General features: G+C 42.2%; 1 protein-coding gene across 9 annotated transcripts in view; it reads left to right on the top strand.

Moving 5' to 3' along the window:
- PKNOX2 (PBX/knotted 1 homeobox 2) overlaps window positions 1–25,504 on the top strand; it is a 93,753-nt gene that overhangs the window by 50,131 nt on the left and 18,118 nt on the right. For 4 of the 9 annotated variants that reach the window (XM_072918091.1, XM_072918089.1, XM_030291113.4 and 1 more), the window contains 4 exons: window positions 3,508–3,658; window positions 3,965–4,040; window positions 14,655–14,778; window positions 21,561–21,700. In XM_072918091.1, coding sequence (XP_072774192.1) covers window positions 14,680–14,778; window positions 21,561–21,700 — 239 coding nt within the window. In that variant the 5' untranslated portion in view covers window positions 3,508–3,658; window positions 3,965–4,040; window positions 14,655–14,679. Of the gene's footprint in view, window positions 1–3,507; window positions 3,659–3,964; window positions 4,041–5,531; window positions 5,551–14,654; window positions 14,779–21,560; window positions 21,701–25,504 lie in introns of those variants that run through there. The other 5 variants (XM_072918094.1, XM_030291120.4, XM_072918090.1 and 2 more) reach the window with 4 other exon arrangements.

Consider the following 25,504-nt stretch of genomic DNA (forward strand, 5'->3'; position numbering starts at 1 on the left):
CCCCTTTGGATTAATGTGAGCCCCCTACAGCAAGGCTCTGCCAACAGATAAGTCTCTCCCAGCCGTGTTTTGCCTCAAAGCAGCTTTGCTTTTGCAGAAATACAAAAATATTTGGGCATGTCTCAAATCTTTCACTCTCTCTGAGAAAGGGTGGGGTTTGTACATCACCAGTTTAACTTCTGAAATGATAATATTATATTCTTCTTTGCCCCGTTGAGCATCCCCAAAACCTCACCCCAACCCTTATCCAGAGGCTGGAGATGCTACAGAAATTGCACTGTGTGGGGAAAAACCCAACACACCAAAGGCTTTTATCACAAAAGTCCTCCTGGCAGATGGCAGCAGGTGTTGCCAAGGTATTTGGAGAGTCATGATCATCCCTTGGAGCTCCTTAAAGGGTTAACTGAAACTTGAGCTTTGATTTCTGCATTTGTACTGTTTTTCACACGGACAGAATTTCTTTGGTTGTCCCCATGGGTGTAGAGTTTGGGGCCAGTAGAGCTTGCTGCTGGGCATAGTGTGAGGTATGAAAATAATTCAACAAAACCCAGCATTACTGGGGATTTCACCATTTGTGGTTTCCTTCTAAGTCTGTGGAGCTGGCATTACATTTATTAAAACATGATAATCACAATTAAACAGCATTAACGTGATGAGGCTGGAAGCACCACGGCCTCTCACATTGGAAGAAACAAAGTGACGTGCTTGGGAAAGGCCTTCTTGCTTTAAAATCCTACTCTTTCCACAAAAATCCTGAATTTTCTCTTGCTAAATGTCAGCTTTATTAGCATTCCCTTTAAAACTTGTACACAGGGATGCCCTTGGCTCCTTGCAGCCGGGGTGGAGGCTGCTGTCCCAGGACACTGGGCTCCCATCTCTGCTGCTGGATGCTATTCAGGCCTCAAATCAGGATTTAGGGCATTTGTGGGGATTGATGACTTGTCAGAAATGGTGTCTGAACACATCCCCAGCACCTGGGACCGTGGATTTGCTGCCTTGCATTGCCTGTGGTGGAGCATCCTGAAGGAGACATCTCCTCCGTTCCCTTTCGCACCGGGAGGACTTCAAAGGCCTTTGCAAAACTTCAAAGGATGCCTTTTGAAGTTGCTAAAAGTGCGTGCCAGCTCAAAAAGACTTCTCTCTTTCTGCAAGGGTGTTCAGGGAGATGTCCCTGGTGGGGTTGGCTCTTTGTGTTGCTGGTGATGGGGACAAAAATGGCATAATTTCTGCAGAAGTTGCACAATGGTTTTGTCCTAAATGCACGAAGCACCCAAGGCCTCAGGCCTGGCCACATCCAAGGATGAAAATCATTCTACCAGTCTGTCAGAGCTCTTTTAACACTGACAGAGCCTTATTTCTCCTCCTTTTCCTCCAGCCCTCATGTTTTGTTCCCACAGCAAGCCCAGATGACAAAAATCTTTCTGTGGGGTAAAAAAAAGTCTTTGTAGGATGAAGGTCTGGTGCAAAACGTGAGCTTTTCCATTGTGATGTCAGGACAAATCAAATGAAAATCAAATCTCTGTATTTGGCATCAGCTCATTCATACTCTTCCAAGGCATGAGCATTAATTATTAACCATAAATAAACTTAATATTTCACCTGCTGTTGTGGTGGAAGAGTTTTGGACTCAGGCTCTTCTGTGCAGATTAGGTCCCCACATCACTTGTCAGGACCTACACTGTCATGAGAAGTCAAGAGACATCTTGACCTTTTGTCTCTTCCACCAGATTTTCCACATTTGGAGGTTTCTGCTGTGTTTTGCCCTGAAATGACCCAGGTGTTTCCAGATCTCTCCTTGGGCACTGACCATAGGCCAGGTTCCCAGAAATGCAAGCTTCTCCATGCAGCTCCTTTGGGCCCCTGTTCCTGCGGGAGATGATGGACACCTTCCTTGAAGGCACAAAACTGCTCCTGTTGTTATTGCCAGGGGTTTGGGATGGGGTTAAAACCAGGGGAAACAGCTCTCATGGATCTCCTGTCTGGCCCCACCACGCCAGACATGGCTCTGCTGGTGATAAGTAGCAGAGATGCTTCCCTGGGGTGTGTGGTGGGCAGCTGAGGAGCTCCTTGGAGGTTCTGTGCAGGTTGGGAGGTATTTCAGGTGTATTTTGGGCAGCTGAGGAGCTCTTTGGAGGTTCTGTGCAGGCTGGGAGGTATCTCAGGTGTATTTTGGGCATCTGAGGGGCTCTTTGGAGGTTCTGTGCGGGCTGGGAGGAATCTCAGGTGTATTTTGGGCATCTGAGGAGCTCTTTGGAGGTTCTGTGCAGGCTGGGAGGTATCTCAGGTGTATTTTGGGCATCTGAGGAGCTCTTCAGAGTTTCTGTGCAGGTTGGGAGGAATCTCAGGTGTATTTTGGGCATCTGAGGAGCTCTTTGGAGGTTCTGTGCAGGTTGGGAGGTATTTCAGCTGCATTTTGAGCAGTTGTGGAGCTCTTTGGAGGTTCTGTGCAGGTTGGGAGGTATCTCAGGTGTATTTTGGGCATCTGAGGAGCTCTTTGGAGGTGGTGGTGGCATCTATCAGATGTACATTCAGACCAGCAGTTCAGACCTGGAGGTGTACACACATCTGTTTATATTAGACATTTACCAGCAGTCTGAGGAGCTCTGAACGGGTTATGTGTATCAGGGTGGGTGTTTTGGATGTACATTGAAATCTGAGGGGCTCTCTGGAGGTGGCACATCTATCAGAGCTCGGAGGAGCTCCCTGAAGATCCTGTGTGCCCTGCTGGATGTGTAACAGATTTGAGGAGCTCCAGCCAGGTGCTGTTTGTCAGAGATGTTCATGTCAGCTGTGCTGTGGTGAGGAGCTGTCCAGGGCGGGTTTGTACCAGGGGTAGGCTTGAGAGGAGCTTGGCAGAGCTTATGTGTATCAAGGGACATATATTGGACTATATATATATATATAATATAAAGGATTTATATTGGAGGTCTGAGGAGCTCTTTACCAGGAGATATTTATCAAGATAGATGCATCTGACATATATTGGAGATCTCAGTTGATGTTTATAGTGGTAGTATCTGGAGGTGATGCATATTGACATTCATCAGATGGATATTGAAGGTCTGAGGGGCTCACTAAAGGTGTTACATATGGAGAGATCTAGTGAATTTTATCTCCTGTATTCCTTTTTTTTTTTGCAGTCAAACACAAAACACCCCTGTGTCAGTGGCTGTGCTGGTCCTTGCTCAGCCCACCTTCATTTTTCCACTGAAACTGCTGAGGTGGGCCTAGAAACCCCAATCCCACGAAGATTCTTGGCAGCTGCAAAGTCACCCCTAGCACATGGGTGGACTTTTCCTGGTTCAGTAGTGGCTGGGATCTCCCCCATTTTGGAGGTAGCAGCTGATCCCCAGTTCACTCTGTCTGAGCCCAAGTATAAAAACACATTTACACTCAAGGAAATATTATAATTAACCAGGGAAATGCCAGCTGCCAGCATGAAATGGGGGCACAGCCAACATCAGTGCTGTTTCATTCCTTTTTTTTTCCTCTTTTTCTCCTTTCCAGACCTGGATTGTAGCAGTAACCCTCAGTGTGATCCCGTGAGGAGCTTTCAGCACCCACCAGGAGTGGGGAAGGACAGGACAGGACAGCTCCACCTCCATCCTCTGTGCACAGACCAGCGAGAGGCACTCCTTCATTTTCTGGACATACCTCGGTTCGACCTCTAAAAATCTCATTTGTTTTTTGTCCTTTTTTGGAGATGTTCAAACCTGATGGGGAAAATCCCTGACCCAGCTCAGACATCAGTCCTGCTTTCATCTCCAGGGGATATTCCCATCTATGTTTTCCTTGATTTCTCCTATTTTCTCCCTCATCCACCGGAAAAAACTTGCCATCCATGGCTTCACTGACACTGCCAGAATACCTTCCCTAGTGCAGACCTTCATCCTCTGCTTAATCGTTCACTTTCTTATTTTATAATTTCTGTCAATATTCAAATATTTCATTTTTCCTTTCCCAGGTTGTGATCCCTACCCATTTTTCAGGGCAGTGTGAGGACACTTCCAGGGCAGTGGCTCCCTGAGCACCCCCTAACAGTAAGCCTGCTTTGCTTTATATTATTTAAGCAATTATATGTATTAATTGTGCAATTATGTACATTAATTGAGCAGGATGTGGTGAGTCATGACCTTGGTGTGGCTTTATTTGGAGGAAATTCTGCTGTTTTCTGTTAATATAATTTAAATTGTACCAACCCTTCCCTAAATGTAGTGAGTATTTCAGAGCAGAATTACACTTTTTTTTTTTTTTTCTTTAAAGAAATCAGTCTGTGCAGGGAGTCTTGTTTTAAAGCTCAAGTGTAGATAACATATTGTTAAGAGCCCTACAAGGCATAAGCAGCTTGGAGGAAAACACAGATATATTTTTGTGAAAATACTCTGAAATATAGGTTGTTATCACTGCAAAATTTTGGCACAGCCAGCAGTAGAGTGCAAAGAAATGGTCACCAACTAAAAATAAATGAAATGCAGAGCTTAAAATAAGATATACATGAAACCAAGGGTTTCACAGTCCTTTAGTCAACCCTGATCACTAAAATTAGGGCTTGACAGAGTGACAAATGTACTTGATCCGTGCCAAAACCAGGGCACCAGGCAGGTGACACAGAAAATAAAACCCTGTTGGCTGCAACTTCCCTCCTGTAGGAGCAAAGAGAAATATTTGGTCACTGAAAATGGGACTGGCCCCTTCAATTTGTGTAACTATTCCACAAAAGTGACTGGTTTCACTTTAAACTGGTTATATTTAGGTGGGGGCTTCTCAAAGAAAAACAGAAAACACAAAACCCTTCATTTGGTCCATGGCCCAGCAGAACATCTTTTCTTTGAGTCTTTTCTTTGAGTTTTGCCTCCTCTGAAGGTCCCTTTTAGTAGGAAGAACCAGTAGGAGGAGGATTCTTTCCCCTAGGCTGCCCTTGGATTCTTGCTGGTGACCCTGCTTCAGCCAAAACGAAAAACACATGATGAAGGAAGTGGTAAATATTTCTTTAGCCTGATTTCACCCCTTTCTGATAAATGTTGAAATTACTTTTCTGGTGAGTGTGGGGGGGGATTGGGGTCACCACAATGACTTTTTGGGGGGATCTTCCCTGCTTGATGCTCTCCTTCCAATCTGTATTTCAAAGTAAGTGAAAATGATGCATTGGAGTGGCTGCCAGAGCAGAGGCTGGGCAGAGCAAAGAGAATAAAGTGGGAATTTATTGAAGGCCTTTACCAGACACACCTTGGGCAGTCAGAGCCTCCCAGAGGCTGCACCCAGCATGGACAGTGCTCACGAGTTTTTCACACAGATTTCAGTTTGGTCCATTTCCATATCAGGGGTTCATTCCCCAATTACAGCTTCAGGCAGTGAAGTCACATTCCCCCAGTTTGCCCCTCCCCAGTTCACGTTATTTATAATTTTTGGGACCTGAGGCTGTTGGGTGTCCTTGGGTTCCAGGCCCAGAGGAATTGTTTTGTCTGACCAAGAGGTGAAGACAGGAGCTGGCACTTCATGTGGAGTTTAGAGCTGTGCACTAATGCAGCACAGGATTTGGGAAATATAAAGGTAAAATCTCAAGGCATTAAAAGTACTCGGTGCCCTGCCATGTATTTTGTGTTTGTTGGGTCGTTCTCTTTGGAGGAGCCGTGTCTGTGGAGGACACAAGGTGCAACCTGGCCTGGAAGCATCTCCAGCAAAGAGACCAAACCCAAACTGCTCAGCAAATTGTGCCAACAGGGTCCAGACACCTTCCTTGAAAGGCACAGAAAGATGTGGTGGTGGTGGGTGTTCATTTAATTACCTTCTGGAATGCTGGGCTGGCATCACTCGAAGTGGTTAATGATAGAAATTCCCTGAAGGCTTCTGAGAAACATCTTGGCTTTCTCCACTGTGTGTTAGTCCCTGCAATTTCCAGGCACCAAACTATTTCAGCTTTCCTCCTCCTGAAGCCCCTGTGACCACAAGATGCACCTTTGAGGCCAGGCCATACCTTTTGTCATTGTGCAAAATGTTGTGAAAAAAATTTAACATATCTGTCTCACACCATGAACACTTCCAGTCCTTTTCTGATCCCAGTTTCTTCATCGTGTTGAGTTCAGACCAGGCTGAGATTTATTCCCATTTGGAGTAAATGGAAAAGACAGTCTTATTAAGCATTACTAAAGGAGTTTGGAACCCATTGCAACTCCCTATAAATCACCGTGTCATATGTCAAACTTCTCTTTCATCACTGAGGCTGGAAATACGGCCAAAAAATTGCTTTCAAATGGGCAAATGAAAAATGTTTCAATTGTGGTGATTAATCACGGTGTTCCCATCTCAATCTTAGTGCCTTGGCTCAGGGTTTGGATAGGGACAACTCCCTATAGGTACCAGAAAGCCTGACATGCCTCAAGGAAAACCTTATTTTTGTTTGCTGGTCAGCAGAGTAATTTTTCATAGGGAATTTTACATTTTACATAGGAAATTCTGCAAAAGAGGCATGTAAAATGAAAACTCAGCAAGTCAAGAACTCTGACTTATCTGCCTTATTGGGCTCCAGAGGGAGCTTTTCCCCCTCTCAAATTTCCAAGTGTGATAGAAGGATATAGAAATGAGGCAGATTTAAGGGAGGATTTTATTTGGTGTACTGTGGTATTGATGTTTCCTGACTTTCCCAGTCAGGGAAGTCTTTGCATGCTACGCTCACACCTCACCTGTGTTCCTGCACTTGAGTTCACTCTGATGTTTTCAGCAAATCCACCAAAAAGCAGGTGTCCATCTGTGTTCACCTGGTGCTGCTCACGGAGGTTTTGGGAGGCAAAGATGAGCTGGGATAAGAACAATTTACTGGAACCAGCAATGAGATAAGAAAATGAACTTGTTACAACAGCAATACAAATAACAAAAGGGTACAAAAGAGAGCACAGAGCTTTGCCCTACCACAGCCATGCCCCCAGAGAGCTCCTGGTCAGGACCAGCATCACCCCACTGATCTATCCTCCACGCTTGCTCCAGGAGAATGAATTCCCTTCTTCTCAGAAGAGACAGAGTCCCTTTCCCCTGCCCCTGGCAATGGTATCAAATATACCATATTATTAGTATTAGTATTAGTATTAGTATTAGTATTAGTATTAGTATTAGTACTAGTATTAGCATTATTATTAACAACAACAACAACAATAATAATAATAAATAAAAATAAAAAAATAAAATAATATTAGGGTCTGGTCAAGTTCCCCTCCAAACCATTGTAAAAATTCACTCTGTCCTGCTTGCAACCAGGACATTGGTGAAGGACTGCAGATGTCAGTTTGGAATGGAAAAACTTGAATAATGGTTTAATTTTTGCAGAGCAAGGCAGTTGTTGAGTGTGTTTCTTCTCAGCTGCCCATCCTTAAGCAATAGCACTGATGCCACCTTTGATCTTGGGACAGAAGTTTGTAGAATTCACAAATATTACAGTTTCCCACGACCTCATTCACCTCAGACCCAAATTTAAACCTCTTCTTCTGGCTTATATCTCCAAAACTCATCATTTTTTTTTGCCATCACCTTTTTTGTCCTCTGAGAAGCTCTTTTTAACCTGTCAGGGACCTTGGGGATGGAGCCTCCAATGCCATCTGTCACGGCATCCTCTGCACAAAATGTGCCCGGCTGGATCCCCGTGTGGGGCTGCTGGCTCACGGGTGGGACACTGTCGGAATCTGTGGGTATTGGTGATTCCCAGATTGTAGAAAGTCTCTGTCTGTCAGCCCCGCTGCCAAAGAAGCCATAATTGGTCTGTGCTGGTTTCAAGGTTGTTTATTCTGTTTATCTCTAACATGTTCTGCTGCCCTGCCGCAGCTCTGTCCTGCAGGGCAGCGTGTGGGGCTCTGCCCTCAGTGGGATGGTACAAACATTAAATACCACAAACTACCTGTGCTGGATTTACAATAACGTGCCAATATCTGTCACCTACGTTGGACAGTGTGTCCCCAGCCTGAACCAACAGAAAAATGCCAACACCGCAGTGAAACATGGAGGGCATGAAGAAGGAGAAAAAGGACAAGGCACACCCAATTTCCTCCATCTTGTCCCCTCTGAACCCCTAATCTAGAATCCTAAAATTTTACTTTTGCACCCGTGCCACACTTAATTATTACTGATATCAAACACTCAAAGCTTGTAATTCATCCTGTAAGATTGAAAACTCTTTTCCATGGGCAGAGATCACAGCCAGTGTCTCTGGGGGCTCTGTCCAGGGGGGTTCCTGACCCCTGCCAGGGTCCCAGACCTGCCAGGGCAGCCAGAGGGAAGCCCTGGGTTCCCCAGGACACGAAGGGTTGCAGTGACTGGGTGACATCAGACTTGCAGCCTGTCACTTGTGGGGTCCTGCAGGGCTCCATCCTCCACCCTGTGCTCTTCCACATGGATTGGATGCAGGATGGATGGCGCTGAAGGCTCCATTGGAGGGATGTGAAGCAAGTTTGTAGGCAATACAAAACTGGGATGATCTGCTGACTCCCTCAAGGCAGGGAGGCCCTGCAGAGAGACCTGGACAAGTTAGAGGATTGGGTCATCACCATGGAGTTCAGCAAGGGAAAATGTTGGATTCTGCACCTGGGATGGGGCAGCCCTGGAGGTACAGACAGACAAAGGAATGAGATGCTGGAAAACTGCTCTGCAGAAAGGGACCTGGGGGTCCTGGTCAATGGAAGGTTGAATGTGAGCCAGCAGTGCCCTGGCAGGAGGGACAGCCTTGTCCTGGGGGGGTTCAGGCCCAGCACCACCAGCTGGGTGAGGAAGGGGATTGTCCTTCTCTGCTCAGCACTGGGGTGGCCTCACCTGGAGTCCTTGGGCAGTTTTGGGCACCACAGCACGAGAGAGAACGACTTTGGACTATTAGAGAGCATCCTAAGGAGGGCCAGGAAGGTGGTGGAGGGTCCTGAGGGAAGCTCAAGGAGGAGCAGTGAGGGCACTTGGTCTTGGAGGAGATTGAGGGGAGACTCCTCACAGTCTGCAACTTCCCTGTGAGGGGGAGAGGAGGGGCAAACACTGATTGCTGCTCTGTGTGCCCAGTGGCAGCACCCAAAGGAACGGCCTGGAGTTGTGTCAGGGAGGGTTGGGTTGGATATTAGAGAAAGGTTCTTCACCCAGAGGGTGCTTGGGCACGGGAACAGGCCCCCAGGGCACTGGGCACGGCCCCAAGGCTGGCAGAGCTCAAGAAGCACTCAGACAATACCCTCAGGTGTGTGGTGTGACTCTTGGGGATGGTGCTGTGCAGGGACAGGAGCTGGATCCTCGTGGGTCCTTTCCAGCTCAGATTATTCTCTGAGTCTGTGACCTTCTCCTTGCCAGTGTGGGGTTGAGATTTGGTGTTTGCAGGATGGAAATGTGGGGGTGCTCAGTGGTTCCTGACCCATCACTGTCCATTCATGCAGAATGAAGAACACAAGGCACGGTTTGAAAGCACAGGGCAAGACTTTAGTCTTTGGACATTAATTGTTCTCAGAGAAGAACTGTGAAAACATTCATCTGCTCCCTATTTTTTACAAGGCAACCAGAAATTTTTTTTTTTTGGCCATTTCATGCCCGGCAAGAGGAAGTTTCTACATTTTTGGGGTTCCTCAGCTACACTTCACTTCAAAGCTTTTTGATTTGCTGAAAAAAAATCCCAACTTGCTCTTTTGGGAACTTTCTTGGGCAGAGGGCTGGGTTGCACAAAATTCAAGTATTCACAGGTTACTTTGAAGAAGCTTCTTTGATGTTTCCCTGTGCCAGTTTGTTTTGGAAGGTGCTTTAATGGTCTTCCCCTATAAAAATAACACTTTAAAATGTATGTAGGTATCTCAGCTCTCCACTTAAAAAAATGAGCAAAGTTGTTTAATGCTGCTGTTCAAGGTACATTAACCTTGTCTGCTAAAGCTCTGACTGGCTCTTGCAGGTTTTATTCTCCTGTTTATGTTGCAGAGATATCCCTGGAGCCTTTCAGAGATGGGTATCTTTGGAGAGGAGAGAAATATTTAGCAGTAATTGTTGTTCTCATCAGAAATCCACTGAAGCAGCTCCATCCTTCCTATGGAGCTGAAGTTGGTAGGAGGATTGGGAAATAGTGATTAAATAAATACAAAGAACAAATAAATACCTGTAAATATTAAATAAAAAATAAAATATCAAATGCCTAGGTGAAAAATATTAAATAAATAAATGCTCCTTTTCCTGGTGCTCAGGGGCCCATCCAAACCAGTGTTTGGCAAGAGTTTTTTTGGCATTGTCCAACATGGTGTTTCCCTCTCCCTTTTATCCCAGTGCTTATGTGTTGACCAACTGCTTTTTTAGGAGAAAAACAGAAAAGGTATTTGCTCTGATCTAGACTTTGTTATACAGAAATATCAAGTCACTATCTGCTTTAACAGCAGAAACACAGAGTCAATTTCTCCTTTTTTTTACCAGGCAATAACTAATAACAGGATACTGGGAGGGTATGGAGGTCAGCATTTAGTAAAACCAGCATCGCATCTTGGCCAAGAGCAAAAGATGCTCTCAGTGCAAGAAAACCTCCTGGGATTGGATTGAGGAAATTTGGCTATGATCCATTCTTTTAAAAAATTAAAATTACTTGGTGGCACAGTGGTACCTTTGCACAAACATTCCTGATCTCCCCAGATGAGGTATTTACATGAGCCTGTTTGGAAGCAACCTTGAACATGGGGGAATGGCCAAGAATGGGTAATGTTTTGAAAAATAGGATTATTTTCTAGTTTTGACCATTTAATAGCACTTGATTTATTTTTAACAAGCTCAGGGTGGCATAAAGGACTTCCTGTAATGACATGAAAACCTGCTATTCATCTTTCTGGGCACTTTTGTTAAAAAGAGGCAAAAAAGGTGGAGATTTGTTGATAGAAAGGAGACTTTCAAGAAGAGAGGGTCACTCTTAATTCACTTTATGGAGCTGGCATCACCTGCCGAGGGCGAGGCTGTCCTGGTGCTCTGAGTGAGATCTATTGGCCTCTGGAGGAGCCTCTCCATCCCTCCTCTGCTGTATTTCTTCATTTTAACTTAGCTGAATGCATATATCATCAACTTCAGCCTGCACAAGCCCTCTGCGAAGATGGTGACATAAAAACCTCGCAGCCTGCTGTGGGGAGAGCGTGACTGAAACGTTGAGAATCTCACAGCATCCCCTCTTCCAAAAATTCCCTTTGGAAAAGGCAATCTTCCCTTAATGCAGAAAAATACCTTCCATGGCTTGTAAAAAAACCATCCTCAAGTATCTCTAATTATTTTGATGCTTCAGGTGGAGAAGGAAGGCCTGAAAAGCTGGTTTTCTGATTTTTTTTCGTGTTGAATCCTCCATTATCAAGTGCATGTGTTGCTGTGGGGCAGAAGCTTCTCAGTGAGCTAGAAAAGGTGATCCTTGTTTTCCCATTGGCTCAGAAACAAGAGTTGTGCTTTACAGGTTGAGTATTGACATTTTGCTTTGAAAACAGTAATGTAGAGTCCATAAAAGGGAATTTTAATTTGGTTTTTTTTTTTTTTTTTCATTCAGCCCAAATTCTGACCAGCCCTAACCATTCTAATGTGGGTTTATGGCTGTTTTATTAATCAAGGAGGTCATGTTCACCTGGAGGGTGGTGACAATACTTTGGTATTTTAAGTGTTTTAAGGCATCATGGGAAAAAAAAAACCCCAACCTTTCAACTTAGTCTGTAATTATTTTTACTTGAAAAAGGATATAATATATTGCTGGTAAAAAAGCCCAGCCTATAAATCTGACAGTCTTTTAGATAGGCACAAGCTCTTCGGGAAATACATTTCCAACGTAATGGCAACATTTCAGTGGTAGCTGAAATAATTTTATTTCATAAGGAAATTTAGGATACTTTGATCTGAAGTCACTGCCAAAAAGAGAAGTACTGCTGCTTCCGGAAATGAAAGAGCCTTTATGGGTTTTTATTGCTCACCATTTCTTTCTTCTGTGCAAATCCCCCAGGAGCTGGCTGCAATTCCTGCCCTCCCTGATCTCCAGATCCCCAGAATTCACTCTTCACCCAAGATCTGAACATTTCCTTGAGGTGGGCTGGGAGGAGTTGGCAGGGGTTTGGTGATGCTCTGCTCCTTCCAATATTTGGATGCCCACACTCAAGAGCTCACACAGACAAATTAATTTAAGAATTGGGGGAAAGAAAGAAAAGAAAGGGGATTCATGTATAAAACAGAAATACACAAAATAAGAAAGGGTTAATGCACATAATGGCAGCTTTCAGCCCTTCCCTGCGCTGGCTGCTGGTAAATCCATGGGGCTGGCAGCTCTGCACTGTTGTCCTGAGATTCATGAAACACTTGTCCAGCTTCTCCTGTGGGCACCAGACACTTTCCTGCATATTTACAGTGCCTGAGTGCATTTGTTTCCCCCCAGATAAATAAGTATACTGCTATTGGCAACAGCTGTCTCCCACTTTTATCCCTTTTTTCCCCCCCACATTTATCTGTCAGTCTTATTCTCCAAACAAACCAGCACCCATAAACCTCAATGAACAGCTTGATTTGAGCAGTTTAGATATTATTCAGCAATTAAATTGGGCTCTGGGCTGCCACCTTCTGGGAATAGACTCACCCAAAAAACTCACACCCCACAGCAAATTGCCACGTGCTGGTTGTAGGATTGCTCTTGGCAGGAACAATAGATGCCAAGCAGGGTATTTTTCCCAAAATAGCAATGTCTTTTTTTTTTTTTTTAGCTTCCCACACAGATGTCCAGACTGTCACAGTGCTAAATTCTGCTTTTCCCCAGCTGAAACTGTTTCTGTGGGGAGGTTTTTCCCTGGGTGTTGCCCCCCGAGGACACGGATATTTGTGTGCCTGCAGCTGCGAGCTGAGTTTTGACATTGGATTTCAAAGGTTTTAAGCTGTGAGTTCACTCAGGAGCAGATAATTTTGCCTCCTGCTATTTTGCTGTTGGGAGGAAAAAGATGAAAAGCATCATTTTAATCCCATAAATGCAATATCCTCACTGCTAGAGGTCTGTGTCATGCAAGAGCCCTGATCTACCTTCACAATGCACAGGATTTCGGGTGTGATTTCTTAGTATTCAATTCATGGGTTATCCATATTTGTGCAAAGTATAAGAAAGAATAACCTCATTTATTCATGCAAAATAAAGAAGAGTTGTTGGTGCTCATCCCTTGCACTTGGCTTTCCATTTGGATGTGGTGCATTTGTGAGCTTAGTGCCTGGCAAAGCCTGGAGAAGATCAGAATATTGCACCTCTTCCCCCAAGTAGGGAGGACTACATTTTTCACAAAGATTCCCAAATGTGCCTCAGTTTTGGCTGAGCTCATCAGTGCCTCTGTTCCTCCTCCTTGCACCTTCCTGCCTGTCACCATTTCGTGGTGAAAGAAATGCTGACAGTGTTTTTTGGTATATTCCCTCACAATATCAGGGGACTTCCATGACTTTCTGCCTTTCCTCGTGGGATGGTGCCATGGCTTTTCTCCAGATGAGGAACCAAGGGGAAAGCCAGTGCATCACAGCCTTGGGAAGGTGTTGTCTCTTACAGAAAGGAGGCATTAAAAGAAGAAAGGAGGAACCAGGAAGATTTTTTGGGTAACTCTGTGAGTTGCCCCAAACCAGGACTTTGAGCCACAGAGAGGACAGGGCAGAGTTTTTTAAGAATTCAGGCAAGATAATTGGCTCTTCTTTCCAAAGCAACCACACAGCTGCAGTGAAATAGTGGGAGAGAAGGTATTTTCAAGGCCAAGAATTGCTTTTGGGTCGCATCTACCACCAGGTCTATTTGTTGGGGACTTTTCCCAGCCAAGTGCTCCACTACAAATTTGTTCCTTCCTGGTGCCCCTCTTTTTTCTCCATCTCCTTTGAACCTGAAGATACAAAAAAATTAGTCTGTTTTCCTCCCAGATAACTGCATTTTGGAAAAAGCAGCAGCTTCCAGAGAGGCTGGAGGCTGTGTGAGGACCATCTCCTCAGTTTATGGGGTGTGCAAAATCCAGGTTTGCTGCCTGGTTCAAATCAAACAAGAGTTTCCACATTTCTGTGCATTCAGTCATCATGGGGTCAGCCACCTCAACACAGGAGACAGATGGGTTGGACAGCACAGTGTAGGAATATGTTAAATAAATTAATAAGTAAATATATTTAATATATTGGTGAATACATTGAATTCTCCGTGTCCCTTCTGAACTGAGCATGAGGATGTGACTCTATGGTGACCAGAGGCAAAGAGACACATCATTCTGGGAGGTTTTGGTGTATAATTTTAAAAAATGGCAAGGTTTGCATGTATGGTTTGTCTTTCTGCTTCCAGAAAAGAGAAATAGCTGGAAAGGGGATGGAAATCCCCATTTAGGCAGTGTGGTTAGGCATGAGGGGTGGAAAGAAAATGCCCAGGGGAGAAAATATCAGTTTCACTGATGGCACCATCATCTCCAGTGAAGATCTCCCTGTGAGTGACCTGCTTCTCTTCACCCCCAGTGCATTCCTTATCCAAACTCACAAATCTCAAAAAATCATCAAATCACAGTAAGGCTCATCAAACCACCTCGAGTTTCTTCCAGGGACTGTGTGGCAGAGTGCAGTGTGAGGAATGTCAAGTCTCCTGTGTGTCTTTTGTTTTTCCTTCCCTTTCTGTGGGATTTTCTGGGGGGAGAGGTCCCAGGTGACCCAGAGCTCTGTTCTGCTGCCTGCAGGTTCTCGATGTGACTCCCAAGCAGGATGCACCATGTCTCCCCTGCACCAGCTCTGACCATGATGGCCACGCAGACAGTGCCTCCTCCTCCCTACCAGGACACCCCGCAGGTCAGTGGCCTCCAGGTAGTAACTTATTTAAAATATTGGTTTTTTGGGTTCTTGTGGCTTGTTTAGTAGCTTAGGTAAAGTTATATATATATATATATATATATATTTTTTTTTTTTTTTTTTTTTTTTTTGCTTAGGGTTGTTGTTACTTTTTATATGGTATATGTTAAATGTTTATAGTTTTTAATGTTTATTATTTCTATTAAATGGTGTTTTTTATTTTAAATTAATTTGTGAGTGTTAATATTATTCAGAATATGGAGGTAAGGAAGAAGAAAGAGGGAGGATAGGATAGGCTTAAATTTTTATTTTTAAAAGTTTTGACTTTTATGTATAAAATTAAAACTTCTTTGTATCGGATTTAAAACTTTTTTGTATAGTATTTCAATTTTTGTTTTTTATTTTGTGATTATTTTTATTATAATATTTAAATTTTTGTGATTTTTTTGTTTTTTTTTTTAAGGTTGGTAAATTATTTTATGGCTTAAATTTAAAATGATAGTTATTTTTAGTTGCTTGTTAGGGGTTTAAATGTTTTTGACTTGGACTTGGAACATTTAAAAATGTTTGAGGGATATTTTGAGTTTTGACACAGCTCCTGCATGAATTACCTTGATTTCTTAAATAGTGGCCATTGCAAAATATGCCCCAGGGCATTCATCTCAGAGACTGGCAGAATTAAAACCTCTTCTGTCAATCTGCAAGATGGAAAGATTTGGGGTAAAATGATGGGGTTTTCCCTGTTTTGTTCCCCAATTTGTGAAAAAATACTATTTTTTCACAAATTTCAGCAGAGAGGCAGGCAAACTTTAGCTTTCCACTGGGATTTTAGGCTGAAACTTCTGGATTTGGGGTGCTGATGATGCCTTTGAGCCTCAGTTGTTTCAAATATCTCAAGCTGCACCAAGGGAAATTTAGGTTGATATTAGGAAGAAGTTTTTTTACAGAAAAATGATAAAGTTCTGGAATGTTCTGCCCGGGGAGGTGGTGGAGTCACCATCCCTGGGTGTGTTTAAAACAAGCCTGGATGTGGCACTGGGTGCCAAGGTTTGGTTGAAGTGCTGGGGCTGGGTTGGATTTGATGATGTTGAAGGTCTTTTCCAACCTGTGATTCTGTGAATTCTGTGAATTCTGTGATTTTGGAGTCTTTGTGTCTTCTTGGAAAGCTGACACGGTTCCATGATTGTGATCAGCAGGTTAATTAGCTGGGAAGATGAAACATTTGACTAAACCTGTTTAGTCACAAGAATGGCATTTGATTTATTTCAGTGGCATTTTTTAATAACCTGTGGCAGGGGAGAAAAAAAAAAAGTCATCTCCAGTGGTGCTTTAAGCAGTCAAATAACTTTTTCAAACCTCGTTATGGAGTCAAGTTATTATAAGAAGAGGAGTTTGTCCAAGAGAAACTCTTCTGGAGGACCCCAGTGGGCTGGACTTGGGAGTTGAGGATGGATTTTGGAGATGGCTCTTCACCTTGAAGCCCATCTGAGATTTTTTAGGGGTATATTTATATCACATTTCCACTTTTCCAGCTACACGGGTAATCTGTATTGTGCACTGAACCAGCTTCATTTTCAAAGCAGCTTTTTTTGCTGTTCATATGGAAGATTTCAAGCTTTTCCTCAAAAGATTTCAAGCTTTTCCTCTTTTTTTTTGCAAAAGCAAAAAAATCTCCCCTCCCAAGAAAAAAACAAAACAAAACCAACCCACGAAAAAAGCCCCCAAGCCTGTCCTCTGCAAGCTAAAATAAATAAATTGACTTTTACACCCTGCCTTGAAGCCACCCGTGTCTCCTTTCTCCTCATTTTCTTTGGTGGGAAAAGGTCACTTCTACAAACGACACCTCAGTGGGGTTTTATGGCTCCTCCAACTTCTGTGTCATCATTTACTCGCTTCGCTGCTCTGCCTTGAGTAGGGCTTTTTTTTTTTTTTTTCCCAAATTTTTTTTTCCCTTTTCTCGCTTACACAGCGGGGGAGCCACGGCACCGTTTGAGTCCTAATGGGCAATTTAAGGGACTTTTAAAATAGCCGAAAATAGCCGACATTTTCCGTGGCATCTTTCTCCCTCCCTGTCCCTTATCTGCCCCCTGTTTTAATACATCGAATTTTGGGGACCCTCAGGAGCATTGCTGACCAAATCCTTCTTTTTTTCCCTTATCAAGGCAGTTGCTCAAGCGTTTAGTGGGTTTGGAGTTAAAGCTGCAGCCAAGAATTGATTTTCTTATTTTCTTTTTTTTTTTTTTTTTGACTCATCTGCGACTGCTGTGAACTTTTCACCTGAAAATTTGGGATTTCTAGGGATTGGAAAAGCAAATGGCACAAATTTCTTCTCCCCAGAAGTGGGGAGGACTGGAAAAATGGAAAAATTATTGATTATCAGAGCTACAATGAGCTCCTCTTCATCAAGGGAACCACTTTGGGGAGAAGATTGCTAAAAAAAGGGATTTGGGGAGCTTTGCATTCATGTTTTGCAACAGGGGCTGTGCAAGCTGTCACCCTCACTGTCAGAAACAGGAAAAAATGAAGCAAAAATGATGGGAAAAGCTGCTTTTGGAAGGAAAAAATGCTTAATTAATCCCTGGAATCTGTTAATGGAGCATCTTTTACACCAAGCATGGTCTCACGCCTTGAGTTCTCTACCTGTTGAAAATTAAAGTCTGCATTAAAATCAGTTTTCTGTAATGAATGAAAAGCAAAAGCTGAGGAAAAGTATTCATCCATTTCATTGGCAAAAAGATGATTAAAAAAAAAAAAAATAGGTGTTTTTAGCATCAAAAGTGGTGAAAGCAGCTTTGCCCTACCAAAAAAATGTTTCTTAGGTGGTCACAAGAGGGGGAAAAAAGGGAGGAAGGGGAATTAATTTATTTATTTACTTATTTATTTATTTATTCTAAAAATATATTTAAGAAAAAGTGTTATTAAAAATTGGGTTAATTTTTCATAAATTTCAGCATGGAAAGTGATAAAAACCATTGGCCCCCCCAAGTGGTTACAATAGGGACAAAAAGACAAAAAAAACCCCAAAAAACCAGAAAAAACCAAACCAAACCAAAAAAAACCCCACCAAAATCTTACTCTGTAAATATATTTTGGAAAAAAAAATCAAATGGTGAAGCTGATTTTTCGTAATTTTCAATACACAAAAAGTTATAAAAGTATCTTTCCTCCTCCCCTCCTCCCCCTAAAGAGTGCTTTTTTTGGTGGCTATAACAGGGACAAAAATAAAAAAGTATGAACATAGTTTTATCTTTTTAATTACAAAAAAACATTTTTTAGAAAGTCACAGGTTAAAAATTGGGTGGAGATTGGGATTTTTCAGTAGGAGCCACAAATCCCCCCAGTTCCTGGTGTCCTCAGCAGGTTTTTGGGCTGCTTTCAGCATCCCACTAAGGAGCAGGGTAAATGATGATTTAGGGGATTTCTTCTCTGGACTTGATGTCTTTGTCCAGTCTTTAAATAAAATCTAAAAATGGGGGATTATTGTATTTAAACCTGTGGGAAGCCCCCCAGAACCCAGGAGCAGCCCCCAACACCAGCAGAGGATTTCCTTCCAAAAGAGGAAAAAAATCCCTGAAATATCATCCCTGAACCCTAGAAATTTATAACATCCAAACCCAGAATTCTCACACCTGAACCCTAGAAATTTGTAACTTCTAATCCCAAAAATATCATTCCTAAACTCCAGAAATCTGTAATTCCCAAACTCAAAAATACCATCCCTGAACTCCAGAAATTTGTAATTCCCAAACCCAAAACTATCACCTCTAAACCCCAGAAATTAATTCCCAAACCTAAAACTATCATCCCTAAACCTCAGAAATTTGTAATTCCCAAACCCCAAAATATCACCCCTGAACCCCAGAAATTTGTAATTCTCAAACCCAAAAATATCACACACAGCTCAGGCAACATTGAGCAAAGACCATCTCTGCTTTACCCAGGAGCCCTGCAAAAACTCAGGGATTTTTAGATATTTCTTTACTTTTTCTTTACTATTTTTAAAATTTTGTTATTACTTTCTTTCTAAAAAATTCTTATTTTTTGCATCTTTAAAGCTCTTTTGTCATTTTTTGTATGTTCTATATTTAAAATGTATTTTTAAGGATATTTTAACATAATTTAAATTTTTTTTAACATTTTAGCATCTCTTTTTGTATATTCTACATTTTAAAGCGTTTTGGGTTTTTACATAATTGCAAATATATTTTTTACATTTTCCTGTATTTTAAATACATTTTTATGTATTTATAAAGCATTTTTTGATCTTCATATCTTTGAACGCATTTGTAACATTTTAAAATTTTACTTTTCCAATATATTTGTAAGCACACTTTGAATATGTTTGAAACATATTTTAACTAATTTTAAACAGTTTACATAATTATTGTCATAATTACAATTTTTTCTTCCGTTTTTTTTGCTGCTTTTTAAACAGAACGTTTTGTGCTTGTTATTTTCCTTTTTCATTTACCATTTTTTATCCCCCCATCTTGCAACTATTTTTGGCCATTTTCCATGGGAAAAAGAAACCAAACCAAACCCACCTGCATTGTTTATCAAAATTTACAACTTTTACACCCAAATATTTCCTCCTCTTTCCCATTTTCCCACTGCCAGGAACCTGCTGCCTTTTCCCTCCCCACCTGCTCCTCCAAATGCCATTTTTGGCTCATTTTTTTTCCCTCTTCCTTATTCAGCTGCAAATCCCCCCCATCCCAGAATCCTTTCCCCTCTTTTTCCATAGACTTGGAATTATTTTAACTTATTTTTTGTTGTTTTCTTTAGTCCAAGGTGAGGTAATCGCTTCGGAGCAGCCCCAAAGGAGGTTTTTTTTTTTGGGTAATAGCTCAATTAGTTGCAGACTTGGCTGGAAATATTCAACTTGGCAGGATGCAAAAGGGGATTTGGAATCCTGGTAAATAAGTGTGATGTAGGGGGGAGGAAAAAAGGGGAAAAGGTTGGGGGGAAAAGCCATTTTTCCCTGCACAAATGTAATTTTCCATGGAGATAATAGGGAGAAAAAAGGGGGAAAAGAGGATGAAATATTCAGTGATGTGTCTGGATTATCCCAAAATCTGCTCCATTTTGGTTTTAAATGGAAAATGGGGGGAAAAAAGGAGAAATCCCAAGTGCTGGGATCAGCCCAAATTTCACTCATTTCTTCAGCACCAGGGAGAGGAAGAGGGACAGAAATTGAACCTGTTGGGAGAGTTGGAAATTAAATAGAGCCAAGTGAATTTGCAGGTGCTGGAGCCCAACTTTGGAGTTATGAACAATAAAGGAGATTGAAAAAAAAAAAAAGTGGAAAAAAACTGACAGCAAAAGGTCAGGCAGGAGATATTAAAGGCAAACATTTTAAAAGCAAAAGGTGTCATGAGTTTGGTCCAGCTTGGGTTTATAAAGTTTTACATATTTGTGTATAAATATACATATACATTTACACGAATTAATGACACAATAATTTATGTATGTGGACATTTTTATATATTAACAATCACAAATAAATTTAAAGGCATATTAGCCAAAAAAAATACATATAAGTCCATTTCTGTATAAATACAGAAACAAATATATAAATGTATCAGACAAATAAATAATATATATTATTTATATCAAAACACAGGCAGGAAGAAATAAGTCTATTAGAAAAATAAATAAATTATATATATAACACTTAGCAAGAACCAGGGCTTCCTTTTGCTCCATGCCTCGAGGGAGGACTGAACATTTACAGGTAAAAATAGGCAAATACTAATTTTTTCACAAATTTCAGCAGAGAGGCAGGCAAACCAACCACTTTGCAATAGCTTTCCACTGGGATTTTAGGCTGAAACCTCTGGATTTGGGGTGCTGCTGATGCCTTTGAGCCTCAGTCGTTTCAAATTCTCCCTGAATTTTTTAAAATGGAATCTTGTGATGACAACACAAAGACCACATTGGACCTATCTGAAGTCTGACATTAAGTAATTCAGATTTTTTTTTAAGGACTTGATTGTTTTAAGTCAAAACTGCCCCTGAATAGATGTTGCCCTGTTCCAGAGGGTGGCACTTTTTGGGGTGATGTTGGCAGGAGCACTGGCACAACCACATCTCCCATCTTCAAGATTCATATTTACCTCAAATCACTGCCATTTTAAGAATAAGCACAATGTTTGTTGTCAGGGTGATTTATTGCACAGCACATTGGGGCTCAAGTTGGGTGATTTGGGCATGGGCACCAAAAAAGGTTGGAATATTTTTGGCTGTTGTCTCACACTGGGGCTAAAGTTGGGTGATTTGGGCATGGACACCAAAAAAGGTTGGAATATTTTGGCTGTTGTCTCACAGCTCTGAGGTGACTCATTGCTGGGCTTGGCGAGCTGGAAGAGGCTCACCTAATTTTGGGATAAAATTGAAAATGACTCTGTCTAGACAGTAAAACCTGCTTTGAAAGAGCTCTTGGCAAGCCACGGTGTTGCAGCTGATTTAATCTGGGATTTCTGTGAAAAATCCCTTCCTAATTTACCCCACAAGATGGTGGAAGATTTTTCCTGTATTTTCCTCTGGTGAAAAGTGGAAAAAATGGGGGAAAATGTGGTAAAAATCTAAACCTTCTCTTTCCAGGCAAAGCTAAAATGCCTGTGTATGTTTTACCTGCCTCACCAGAGCGCTGCATCCTGAACTCCCAAAATCCCGCACGGAACGCCACGAAACCCATCAGGAAAGAACAACAAACCCTGCTTTTATTTATTTTAATTTAATTTTATTTTATTTTACATTCTTTTTCCCCTCTCTCCTTTGTTCCCTGCCCTCCCCAGATGACAGCCACAGCCCAGCAGCCCACCAAAGCCCAGCCCGTGCACCTCACCACGCCGGCGGCGGCCGCCAACGCGCCGGTGCCGGCGGCGGGCGGCGACCCCCAGGCGCAGCTGGAGGCCGACAAGAGGGCTGTCTACAGGTGAGGCAAGATAATTGTATTCATTAATGCCCTTTAATTAATGGTTCTGTTGTTATAATGCATCCATTGTTGCATTATGGCGGGTTATTGCATCAGTTCGGTGATGCATTAATTAATGCATCGGTCGCCGGATCGCTTGGTTGATGCATTCGTTGTTGTTATGCATTATTAATCTGCTGTTCTTCTAATGCATTAATTAACACACGGGAAGGGGGGAATTAGCAATTAGCTCCTTTTTAGCAATTATAACATTGATTGTAACGCGTGGTGACGGAGCTCCTCCATGGACTTTGTTCTGCAGCATCTCTGCCCCTTCAAAATATTCCAAAAACCCCCCAAATTTACATTTTTGGGGGCAAAGCTGTGTGATTTGGGGCTGAACAAGGAGTGAAGCCACACATTAACCTGAAATGTGCAGTTCTTGCATCTGTACAGGATGTGGGCCAGGCACGGGTGGCTCCTCCAGTCCCTTTTTTGTCAATTTGGGCATAATAATATATTATATTTTAATATATGCAGTAATGTTATTGTATAACTACTATAAGTAATGTTCTAATTATGTAAATAGTATAATTATATAAGTAATATGTAATTATACAAGTGATCTGTGATGATTTACAATATTAGAACATAGAGCAACAATGTAAAAGTAACAATATTCTAATATAATTAGGATTAAAGTTTAAGGTTTAGGATTAACCTATCAATGACCGGGGCTCGTGAACCAAAAAAGTGCAGCTCGGACTTGAAGGAATTAAAATATTTGTCCTCCAGATATTCAAATATTACAAGGCTGAAAGGTCTGAAAAGGTGGATGGAAGTATGGAATAAACTCAGTTTTTCCCAGGAAAACACCAAGGATTATTCAGTGCAGGTCTTGTGGTGGTAGAAGTAATTTCCTCAAAGCAAAAGAAGACATTTGAGAAGAAAAATATTTCTTTTTGCCCTTCCATGAGGAGTTCTGCAGCATTTGTGGGATAAAGGGAAGAAAACAAACCCCACCCTTGATGTTTTCACAGCCTTAATTGTAAAGTTAAAGACATGCAAAAAACACCTTATGGGAGGTCTTCACCCTAAAATCTGGGGGGAAATTGTTGTCCAGTTCCATGTGTGCACTTGTTGCCCAAACCTGGATGCTTATTTTTGGTTACTAGCCAAAACAACCCCCCAAATATATTTTTATATAAAACAAATATATCCTACCATATATTTATATAACACATTATATATTTACATTAAATTACCCTTTTCTTGCTGAATATCTCCCTATCCAGGGGTTAAAATGGATGGTGAGTGTATCATTAGGTATCAAATGCACACAAGGATTTTTCTTAGCCCTCTTAGGTCCATTTCCCTCCACCCAAAACAATGGATTTTTGTTAATTTTCAATAATTGCACCAAGGCAGAAGGCATTGGCTGTAAGCATCGGTCGATCAAGCTGGAGGGAAATTGCTGGGAAAATGTGATAGGAAATATAAAAACCCATGGACAAGTCACCCTGCCGGGTTTTATGCCCTAACAGGAGGTTTATCATCTGTTAAAAAATAGAAAAAAAGGGGAGAAAAAAAAAAAATCCTTTTCCACCCTTCTTGGTGTGGGAGCAGTTTGGCAGGGCCTGGTCCAGCAGTGTCACTTCTCAGCTGCAATTTTCTCCCAGCTAAAGTGGTTTCTTGACTTTATGCAACAGCGGGGCTGGGACTTCCCAATGGATTTTGGACCAGAAAAGATGATGCTACTGAAGGGAAATGATGCTTAAACCACCCGAGCACCACAAATTGGATTTTTCCAAGTGGGAAATGCCTGGATTTCTTTGCATTAAGTTTGGTGGGAGGCATTTGTGAGTTGGTTTTTTTGTGGGTTTTTTTTTGGTGCGGTTTTTTGGGTTTTTTTGGGTTGTTTGGGGTTTTTTTAGGGGAAAAGAAGTAAAAAAAAAAAGAAAAATTCCTGTTGTGACGTGCCTGCTGTGCTGCTGGCTCGGCTGAAGGTGGGAAATTAGGCCATTAGAGGAATTCATTCCTCTTTATTAGCCCGTGTCGAATCCTTTTTATTAGTGGCTGCCAACGACCTCTCTCCTGCAGGAAAATGTCAGGGCTGGTTCAGCCCTTTCATTTGGAGGATTCCCTGGCAGAAAAAAAAAAACAAACCAGCTAAACAAACCAGTTTTTTTGGGTTTCTTTTTGCAAAACCATAATCAGCAAAAGCAGAGTTTTTACCCCAAAACTCTCCTTTGTGCCATAGGGGTGGTTTTCCACCTTTGTAACACCCACAGTGGGAAAAATCCTCATTATTCCTGTGCATTCTGGATATCCATTCCTTCCCCCCACTGCAAATTTCATGGCAAAAAGGGGCTCCAGCTCTCAATTTTTATGCCACAATGACCTGCCATGGTGGCCCATCCTTTCCTTTGCGTGATGTGGTCACAGAAAGGCTGGAAATGGAGAAAACTGGTTGAGGAGGGTTTTTTCCCATATAAAAATGAAAAAAAAACGCCTAAATTCCACAACAATTCAGCATAAAGCTCATGGCAAAGCCCCAAATTCCAGCACTCTTCAAGACAGCTCTCAGAGGGGGCCCTTGGTGCCCTCCTTTAACACATCCCTGGGGTCTTCACCCCATGACTTCCCCTTGTGTTTGTTTTGTTTTGGTTTTTTTTTTTATATTGATATTTTAAATTTTAATTTTTTATTTGTTTAATGTTATTTTATTTTGTTTGGTGTTTACTTTATTGTTTTGTTTCATTTAATTTTATTTTTATTTATTGATGGATTTGATCGGATTGGATTCCACTTTGGGCTTTTTTCTTTTTTTTTCCTTTTCTTTATCTTATCTTAGATTTAAAATGTTTTATTCCATTTTATTTTCAGCTGAAAAGCAAACCATTCTCCCCTCAGCCGTGTTCCTTCCTCCTCCTACTCCTGCCAGCCCCAAAACCTTCCTGGAGGTCCAGAGCAACGCTGCTCCCGTTATCAATACTGAGGAGCACGGGGTGATGCTGGCCTTAATCCCCCCTTGGCCAATGCAACCCCTCAAAGAAAAGGGTCTGAAATTGCTCAGGGGTTGCAACCCCCTTTTCCCCTCCCCAAACCCCCATCCTTGAGGTAATTCCATTCCTCTGCTCCTAATTGTTGGAGCAGCTCTGGAAATGGCAGCAGGCACCTGCTGCGGTGCCACCGCTTCGTAAGTCCCAATAATTCAACCTTCCGCCTGGAATTTGCCTTTCATATCCCTTGGCTAAGCTCCGGCGGGGCTACTGAAATTATGAAATGATTTCCCCCCCTCGCCACTCTCTGCTCCAGCCTCGGTGAATCTTGCATTAAACTAGGATCAGGACAGATTAAACTATAATATGCTGCGGTATTAGCGGCTGCAAATGAAGACTTAGCCAAGGGGTTTAACCCCTTCGCCTGACTCCGACTCAAAAGGGCTGTCAGGAAGTGATTCATAATCATCTTTTGGGCCATCTTTTGGAGATAAAATGGTGGAGCCAATCCCATTGTGCTCGGATAACTGGAGTGCTCTGGAAGACAATTCCTGCAGCAGCATTTCTGCCTGGAAAGACTCCATAAAACATTTTTGATTTGAATTTGCACAGCTGGAGAGGCTCACTGAGGCTTGCCCTAAGGCATGGTTCTCACCCCTGTATTGTCCACGTGCCTTGTTGCTGTTTGTGTGTTTGCATTTTATGTTGCATCAGCTTAGCATCATCATTGGAGAGATTTGGATTTCAAGAAGAACTATAAATCTTTGTTTTCAAGATCATCTCATGGTAAGAAAGAAGAGGGATTTGACCCCTCTTTGTGGAC

This window comes from Taeniopygia guttata, chromosome 24 (assembly GCF_048771995.1).
Source record: "Taeniopygia guttata chromosome 24, bTaeGut7.mat, whole genome shotgun sequence".
In the NCBI taxonomy this organism is placed as follows: domain Eukaryota; kingdom Metazoa; phylum Chordata; class Aves; order Passeriformes; family Estrildidae; genus Taeniopygia; species Taeniopygia guttata.